This window comes from Megalops cyprinoides, chromosome 1 (assembly GCF_013368585.1).
Source record: "Megalops cyprinoides isolate fMegCyp1 chromosome 1, fMegCyp1.pri, whole genome shotgun sequence".
Classification (NCBI taxonomy): Eukaryota; Metazoa; Chordata; class Actinopteri; order Elopiformes; family Megalopidae; genus Megalops; species Megalops cyprinoides.
Window position 1 is genome coordinate 16188175 of NC_050583.1, and position 9609 is coordinate 16197783.

Here is a 9609-nt window from a genome sequence, read left to right on the forward strand (position 1 = left end):
GTATTGTGTTATAACTATTGCCTCTATTTCCAACATTATTGTTCCTCTTAAGAACATTCTTGTTTTGATCACATACTGCTAAATAACTACTCTTTTTCTTAATTACATCTCAGTTAGCATAAAATTTACATTCACTGCTTTCTCAAGTTGTGTTACTGCATATTGTGTTTCAAGAATACATGTCCACACAATAATTTACAGGGATCAATAAAAAACAACACCAGAAACATTTTCTTCAAAAGCTAAACATTTATTCTGTGATAATATCCACTCCTGGTCGGATTGGCTTTTTTCCCTGTTACTGTTTTGAAGGAATTTCCTGTCAGAGATCGAAAGAATGTTTGTTTAGATCATCCAATGGTCACAAATCCAGCTCAAAGTTAATGCAAAATTAGTTGAAATTTAACAAGAGGTCCTGCAGAAATAACCCATGGGGAAGTAATGTGTCCAATCCCCTCTTACCCTGAAATGTTGCCATCCTTTGATCTCTGCATAGAGGGCATCGCCGGGGCACGTCGTGTTCACCAGCTGCCTGTGCCCATACATGGTGAAATTGCCCACCAGTCGCCCTCCACTCACGCCGCATGAGGCCAGGCGACCCCACACCAGCTCCAGGGAGCGCTGAGCAGGCAGCGTGGCTGTGTAGTTGCCCACGAAGGCGACCCCGTAGCCCCTAGAGTTGTGGCCCCTGGTGTGTGCCCCTCGCCACTGCCAGCCGCGCCCCTCGTAGAGGTACCCATCAGAGCCCGCCACAAAACTGGGAGAAAGACCCGGAAAGGAAGGTTAAGGATAGTACACATTTCTACCCACACTTTGGGGAATTCGTGCTTAATCATATGTCTTTGGGATCCATTGCTCTGCAAATAAATTCCGCCTACCTTAATATTATTCAACTGACAAGGCACAGCAGTGTGGTGTTGTGGTAAGGAGCAGGGACCATAACTAAAAGGTTGCTGGTTCGATTTCTTGCGAGGGCGCTGTTGTTGTGACCTTGGGAAAGGCACTTACCCGACAACTGTCGCAGTAAATATCCAGCTGAATAAATGTATAAAATTGTAATTGTGACTCTCAGTCAGCAAATAGCTTGGGCGTCATCCTAGACAACAACCTGGACTTCAAGGAGTACATTGCTCGCACGTCACGGGCCTGCCAATGCCTCCTCCACAACATCAGGAGGATTTGTCCATTCCTGACAACATACGCGACGCAGCTCCTTATCCAGGCCACAGTTCTCCCTCGACTGGACTACTGCAACGCTCTCCTTGCAGGCCTCCCAGCCTGCACCACCCAGCCTCTGCAGCTCATCCAGAATGCAGCTGCCCGACTAATCTTCAACCTCCCCAAATTCTCCCATGTTACTCCCCTGCTTAAATCCCTCCACTGGCTTCCTGTCGCTGCCAGGATCAGATTCAAGACCCTGACCCTCGCCTTCTCTGCAATCAACAGGACAGCCCTTACCTACCTCCAAGAACTCATCCAGCCCTACACACCAGCCCGACCCCTGCGCTCATGCGCTCAGCAGCAACTGGATGCCTCGCTCCTTGCATGGTCAAGGCAGGAGGCGCTTGTTCGGCCAGACATCAGCGTTTCGCCTACATCACTCCCCAGTGGTGGAACGAACTCCCTGTCCTGCTACGGACAGCTCCCTCACCCCATTCCTTCAGACGGGGCCTGAAGACGCACCTCTTCAGACTCTACCTGGACTGACACAGCACACAATTGCTGCCCCCCCCCCAAATCAGTGCTGTCGTAAATTGCTGTGCTTTTTAAATAGTTTCTTGTTGCCGCCTTTACCCTGACACTCATTGTGCCGTTTGAGGTTGTTGAAGTTTGCTGTTTGAAGGACTATCGTATTAGTTGCCCTATACGCTTTAGTTGTACAAATCTGATAGTACTGTGTCCTCAAACAGACCTTGCTCTCAGCTGAGAACTGTCTCATTGTGGAACTGTACACATCCTGTCCCTGTACTGTCACTATACTTACTGTATGCACTTTTGTAAGTCGCTTTAGATAAAAGCGTCTGCTAAATAAATAAATGTAAATGTAAATACTGTACATCAGTCGCTCTGGATGAGCGCATCTGCTAAATGACAATAATGTAATGTAATGACAAAGGAGTCCAACAATTGTGGCAGTATCACCCAAGCCATAGTCATTCTGATTGGTTGACCAGCCTATTGAACTCCATGTTACCAGCTACGCCATGTGCAGTGCTGCTGTGTTTCCGGGACACCTGTATCCGATGTCGTCCCAGCCGCGGACGTCCTGGTGGAAGCTCTGCATGGCCCTCATGCATGCAGCGCACTGCTGGAAGGTGTGGCAGGGCTTAGGATGGTAGGTGTGATGGATGAACATGGAAGTGAGGGGGAGGTCCAGCCGGGTGGGCGTGCCCCGATAAGGCTTCGCCCTCCACTGACACCGTGGGATGATCGCTGGACACTCTAACAAGGGGACAAAAGTGAGGAAGGGAGGATCATGTGTATGCCATTCTAATTTTGATCACAATACTTTCATTGTTTACTATTCAGTCCAGTTCCACTGAACACTACTGTAGACCCTTCCCAATGATGGATTGATTGAATTAGAACTTGACCCAGAATCACATACCACAGCATCTCCCCATTTGTGTGCCTGAATGTGACTTGAACCAGGATTTCCCTCGTAGTTTTATAGTTTGTATGTGGCAGCCTAGACAGTTGTTCACCTTGTGGTTAATTAATGTTACTGTTTGAGAAGTGTCACATGTCAATATGTGTTACAATAAATTCTCTTTGCCTGCTTCCCTGATGCGTGTTTACTCACCTATGTACCTGTGGATAAACTCCTGCACCCCCTCACGCACCATCTTCTCCAGTGCCGTCTCCTGCACAACCTCTGTTTCTGCCCGCAGTCTCCAGTAGACATTCAGAGAACCCAGGACCTGAGTCTGCAGGAGTGAGGCATTGACCAGCTCCCTGAAGTTCTCCCTGCGCAGAACGCTAATGAACCGGGGAGCAGCGTCCAGCCCCAGCTCCTCTAGATGGTGGCGGTAGTACTTTTTTAGCGCACTGCTTAGCCTAAGGGGATGTTGAGCAAGACCAGAAAGATGGCTCCCCAGAATCACCCCATCCATGCCCCCATTGATCCATGCATCGGTGACCAGAGAAGGTGGCCCAGACAGGGTGAATACTCTTGGTGAGGTCACGTTATCCCAGCAGCCATCTGGGCCTAGATTTTCAGAGGTTAAAGAGCTGTAAAAATGCAAAAAAGACAGACCTAGGTTTTTAGCCAAGGTGAGAGGGTACAAGCCAAAAAGGGGGACACTTGACCCGCTTGCCACTAACAGTCCAGCTTCAATACCCAGCAGAAGTGGGGCTATGGCGACTGTTGTGCCATCAGGGGTGAGAAACACCCCCTCCTCCTTGCCACTGTCTGTTACCCTGTGGTGAATTGCTCTGGCAAAAAATTCAGAGAGCTCATAATCTAGCACAGGCGCCTCTTCGTCAGTGCTACTTATTTCCCCCAGGAAGTGCCGGACGAAAGCGTCTTCATAGCGCGCTGTCCTGCGCAGACTCCTCACCACAGCCAGTGGCTCCAGTCCTGGGTTCGAATCTTCAGTCTGCTGCACAGCTCCAATGAAAATATCCATGTGCCAGGAGGACAGCACTGAAACTAGGATCAAAGTTTCACCAGTGATTTACGGTATTTTACTTGCATATACTGGGTATTTCTGTGTGCATGTGTGTGTGTATGTGTGTGGGTGGGTGGGTTTGTGTGAGTAACATAACTTCCTATGATATTAATACTGGAACTGCACTTCATCATTGCACAGTTTTAATGTTGTAATGTCATTTTTATTTTACAAAACCAAAAACTATTTCTATTTGATCGATACCTTAAATATTGATAAACATTTAAGATAAACATATTAAAAAGACATGGTTAGTTTACCTTTGCTGCCAACACAGAAACACACCATAGACAGGGTCATGAACAATTCTGCCGTCAATTCCATTCCGACCATTTGCTTCTGTGTGAATTCTTGGTGTTACTCCAGATCAAAGAAAATACATGAAACAGTTTATAAATGTTACAGTGATCAAAAAGGCCGGACTGTATTTCTTATGGTGATTAAATTTAGCAATTTAGTGTCCTGTCTCTTTGAATTTACAGTGAAAAATACACAGATAGTACATATCTCTGTGTGTTTGCATGTGTGTTTATCTAAATTGCACAATGTCCTTTCTGTAACCCCATGTTGAACTCCCTTATGTTGACCTTATTACACAAACTATGTCAACAAGAAACGTGTGTGTGTTGTAACGTAAAGGCTTTGCCTGTCAATCTGTAAAGTTAAGTGAATTATAAATGGCTTGCTTGCTTCTGGAACAAGTGACAAGAAATTCACAAAATCCCTGAATTTATTTGCTTTCCTGCTTTAAATAATAGTTTGACTCATTTGTGGTTTTCGTCTCTGGGAACAGCTCATTCATATCGATCTAGGGTGACCGTACGTCCTCTTTTTCCCAGACATGTCCTCTTTGTGGGACCTAAAAAACATGGGAAAAAGAGGACATACGGTCTCCCTAATTGATCACCACTCACAACTAAGAGGCAGTTCATGCTCGCTGTGTCTTGTATGAGAAATATTCTTAATGTGTTACATAAACTCATGTAAACACTACGCAGCATACAGTATCTTCACTGTTTGTAAGCTGTAAGAGTAATCATAACTGCTTAAAGTGTTGTCCTACTGCAGCATTGCAATACTGTCTGTATTCCATTCATTCTCATTGTGCTGACGTAGAACGCACGCACTCAGAAAAAGACCGAGGGTAAGTTAATGAGTGGCACGGCTCTTGTGATGCAAACATGTCAAACAGGTGCACCCGTTCACAGTACAGCACCAGAGCCATTCCTTTACTGGAAATGAGGAAAACATTACCACACAAACCCACCAACACAGCCTTACATCAGGAGTGTCAACCTCAGCTCCTGAAAGGCAATGGCTATGCTGACTCATTTAAAAGAACCCTTTAAGTGATATTGCTGTTTAAACTATTTCCAAAACCAACAAATTAGTACAGTAGATACAGGTCACACCAGACAATGCATTCCTTTATCATCCAGTTTTTACAAAGCTACATGGTCAGTAAATGAGTATTCACTTTGTAAGCTACACATTAGACAGTGTTGAAACTGTAAAATGGTCTGTTATTATGTGACATACAATGATGCTTTCTGCCAAAGGATGGAGTCATTTGTTTTGAGCTGTTTTTGGGGGTGAAGTCATTTGTTCAGATACGCTGCTACACCATATCACTTCTGATGTGCCAATAATCTGCTTCAGGCTTGTGGGTCTGCTCCCTTTTTCTGCAACAGCAAGGAATGGCAGTCACATCATTTCACAGGGTCTTTAGTGTCCTTATTGATAATGTCACAAAACTACATAACAATAATCATAGCGTGATTACTGGCCATATTTACTTTTTTACTCTGGCATCAGAGACAATACAGACAATACAGCACCCAATTCAACAAGCAACAGCGCATGCTTGAAAAGGTTTGGTAGTAAGCAATTCCGTTTTGAATGATCGTGAATGTCCTTGTGTAGTTGTACAGGATGTGGGATGCCACACACCGGTGTTTTTTAAGTGTCCAGTCATAACATTACAGCTCGAAAGACACAGAGCTATTTTAATATATTGTGAAAGAAAAGAACAAAAACTGTGAGATGGTGCCACCAGAAGGTGGGCAGGGAGAAGTGCATACCAGTTTTGCTTTAATACTAGTACATTACGTTTCATGACATTATTGGCATTTAGTAGACGCTCTTATCGAGAGCGACTTACATCAGGTACAGTTTATTGTGTATACATTTGTGTACCGTTAGTTATCTCTGAAATAGTTTATATATCATAAAAACATATTATCCAAATGAAAATAAGCTAGTACAGCATTCCCAATACATTTATGAGGCTCTGACATAATATTGAGAGAAGTGTACCTTTATGAGGTGATATTACTCCCTCTAGTGGTATATTGAAAAAGTACAACTCTCCTGACCTGGAAGTGATCACCATTCACTGACATGGAGGAGGCTTTCATTTGGCCTCATTCAATCAACATAACTATGAGTTGATTTACTTTAAAAACAGAAATTACTGTGAACTGTTGCCTTTAAAAATATTTGATATATGTTTATAATCTGTACACATGTATATGATCTGTACATGTAATCTGTCCATAATCTGGACAGAAAATGAGAGGCCTTCATTTGCTCTCATGTCTCATCTAAATAGCTAAAGAGCTATTTACTAATGATTCACACTTATGCAGCTTTGACTTTGACTTAGAGCAGGGAGACAAGAAATCTCTGGCTGGCCGGCCTGTCTCTTCCACAGCAAAACAGAGCCAGTTTGTTCCGCTGCTGTGGGCTCCCTGCCATTATTGGCTGATGACATGGCTGTGATCAAACAAGTTTTATAATATTTACTGTATGTATACATTCTGTTTGGAGGTAAAAGGTAGACAAAACGCACTATCATCTACCTGATGAATGCATCTGGTTTTGTGCAAATTTACTGTGGAATAGTGTTTTTTGTTTGGGGTCCCTTGTAGCCCCTTGTAGCATGCGTCCCTTGTAGCCCAGTTTTTGGAAAGTAAATTTCCAGTATTTCGCAGTATTATCACCTTGGCCTGCATTTTGGAGCATGGCTGCAGTTGCATGGCGGAAGTTAGGCTCTTTCTGTTTATTTATTTATTATACTACCATACTACTATACTACCAACTTCATACTTCCTTTGACTCCATTATCACGCTACAGTCAATCAGTTGTTTTAGGTTGTCCCCAGTTGGTTACACTGCTTCAACTGCTAGCACGGCTAATACTAAGACTGAAAAGGTTTTGTTTTTCATCCTTACCCCAGCAAGAGGAGTTAGGGTGACTGTCTGGAACAGAATGCCTGTGGCAGGAGGGCATGGAGGTGGCACTGAGTCCAGAGAGACATCTTGTATATATGTGGCCTCCACATGAACATGGCTCCATACTTCCCCAACTTTCATCACAATCACAATCAATAATCTGACATTTTCAGGGTGTCACACACAGCTTGGGGCACTTTCCATGAAGTCCACAGACACTTAAGAGTATTGCATGCTACATTCACATTTTATTTCAGGAGCACACTGTGTAAGCAGTGAACTTGGTATACTGCTGAATATTTTCAAATTATGAGATTTTCACAAGGGTTAAGAGTGGGAGCTCGGGTTTGCTTGATGAGACCTTCTGTACTATGTCCTATACTGTAAACCTTTAGAATGCATTCAAATTGTTCTGATGAACAGCTCTATACTAAACTATACTTTATTGAACATCACACACCACCAAAAACCCGTTTACATAACTTCACATCTTCTAACCACTATAAATCCACTAGATGGGGCCAGTGGGTTTATCTCTAGGAAATTTGTGACGCTGTGGTTTTAAATCTGCTTTTAAATACTTTCAGATTCTAAATGCACCAAATGTTTGATGCCTGTTCATCCTAAACTTAACTCAATTACTGAAAACAGTCAAAGGCTAAGATGAAACACCATATCTTTTATGGGATGGAAACCCACTACCAAAGATCATATACCTTTTCCTGTTTTAAAAAACACATACATTTATCCACACTTTAAAAGCACCAGATAGTTAGCCATCCAGTTCTTCTTATAACCTGTCCTCTTAAATACATCATATAATAATGTGGATAAACCCCAATAACAAACCTGCACAAATAACAAACAACAGCTTGCACTTTATAAGTTGCTCTGGATAACTATTTTAATGCTGTGAATTCTCCATCAGTGACCTCTCAGTCTTAAAAATGCTGAACTGTTTCAAGTCTCTCAATATCAGCAACTCTTAATTCACAGCGAAAAGCATATACAGGGTAGTGGCACCTTACCTGGCCATTGCAATGTAATGTAATCCAGACTACACAGTCAACATCAAGCATTTTTCAATTATCTGGGAAAAATCATCATCAAGCACCACACATTCACACCACTTGTTTCACAGCCCTTCCCTGATAAGCTGCAAACGGCTTGAAATAATTCAACTTCTGAGTACTGCCACTTTCAATAGTTCCAACTAATAAATTCTTAGCAAACTATCAACAACAAAAACACCAACCCTCACCTTCAGAAACTTGGTAAAATGCTCAACATCAAACATCCCTTTCTGAAACAATATTTTAAACAATATTTTTATTTTTTTCTGACCACGTCCACTGTCATTCAAAAGCTGTTACAATACATTCACACTGTCATTCACAGACAGCATTTTAGAAAAACAAAAAACTCTTTCCTATGGGACTCCCAGCCAGACAGAAGCAGCTGCAACACATCGGACAACATTATGAGGACCCACTGACTGGTAAAATATAAAGGCATCTGGAAAGCCACATAATAACACCATGACCATTTCCAGATAAAGGTGTCTTGGTCTGCGGTGTCAGTTAGCCAGACTTCTCAGCCACCTCAGTCATGACGTTTTAAATGCAAAGGTACTGTATGGATCTTCTGATCCAGTTACAGCGAACCCGTAGCAATCTGGGAGATTGATACCACTGTCAGTGGTGAAAAACCAATCACAGTTATCTGAATGTAAGCATCTACAGTGCTATTGTCTGAGATGAACAAGCCTTACAAACCCATTCATAGTCAATAACCTCTTTATGTTTATTTAAGGTCTTCATCAGTTGGTGGAGCATTTCAATCACATCCAATAGGTGAGCCGGTGAAATTTTGCTGCATACCACTACTGAGCTCAAGACTTGTATCTGTGTGCATGGGTATAAGTACCCATAGTTTCAGTCTTGTCAGTGTCAATATACAGTAGTAGTCCTTTCTTGTAGAAGTGGCAGACAAGTTAATTGGGTCTGTAATGATGACAAGAGTGTCTACTTTACAGAGGAAAAGCCACTAGTCAGCAGCTTTATCTCATTGCCAAAGAGGCTCACATACCATATGCTTATGTCACAGACCACTGGCACAAAAGCACATTGCTCAAGATCATATCCAAAAAATGCCACGGCTTCCAAGGCACTGGATGACCGCCACAGTGGGGGGTGAGTAGGTGGAGGTTGAATGGATTTTGGATATCATTGGATATTATTATTTTCATAATAAAATAGTGAATGAGAACATACACAACGGAATATGCTGCCCACACTGCTCTGGACAGCCACAATTGATTTTACCAATTGATTTTACCACTATCTTTAAAGTGACAGTTAATTCTGTTTCAGACACTGAAATTCTGTTTCAGACACTTCATTGTTTTTTCACCTTAAAACATGTAGTTACCATTACAGCTAAATATCTCAACTATAACTTTAAAAATCCTAAAATCTGTTAAAGCTGAATGCAATGAAGCAATGTTTCTTAGTTATGCTCCTAGAAGCTCTCTGGGTTTGTTATTTTGTTCCAACAGAGCTCTTCATTATCTGATTGAGCCGTTGAATCCTAATCTGGGTTTGACATTGGCAATGTTGAATAAATCCCTTTACTTGCGCAAGTATAGCTTCCTCTAGCACCTTTTGTTTCATGCATGAAAAACGCTGTATGCAATTATTCACAT

General features: G+C 42.5%; 1 protein-coding gene across 1 annotated transcript; it reads right to left on the reverse strand.

Annotated features, from left to right (window-relative positions):
• Window positions 1–254: 254 nt before the first annotated feature.
• Window positions 255–4209, reverse strand: pglyrp2 (peptidoglycan recognition protein 2). The gene is made up of 5 exons (XM_036527967.1): window positions 3932–4209; window positions 2804–3652; window positions 2235–2442; window positions 463–757; window positions 255–319 (listed from the first exon to the last, which is right to left on the reverse strand). The coding sequence occupies exons 1-5, from the start codon at window positions 4002–4004 to the stop codon at window positions 299–301; spliced, it is 1446 nt and encodes a 481-aa protein (XP_036383860.1). The 5' UTR covers window positions 4005–4209; the 3' UTR covers window positions 255–298.
• Between the last annotated feature and the right edge of the window lie 5400 nt (window positions 4210–9609).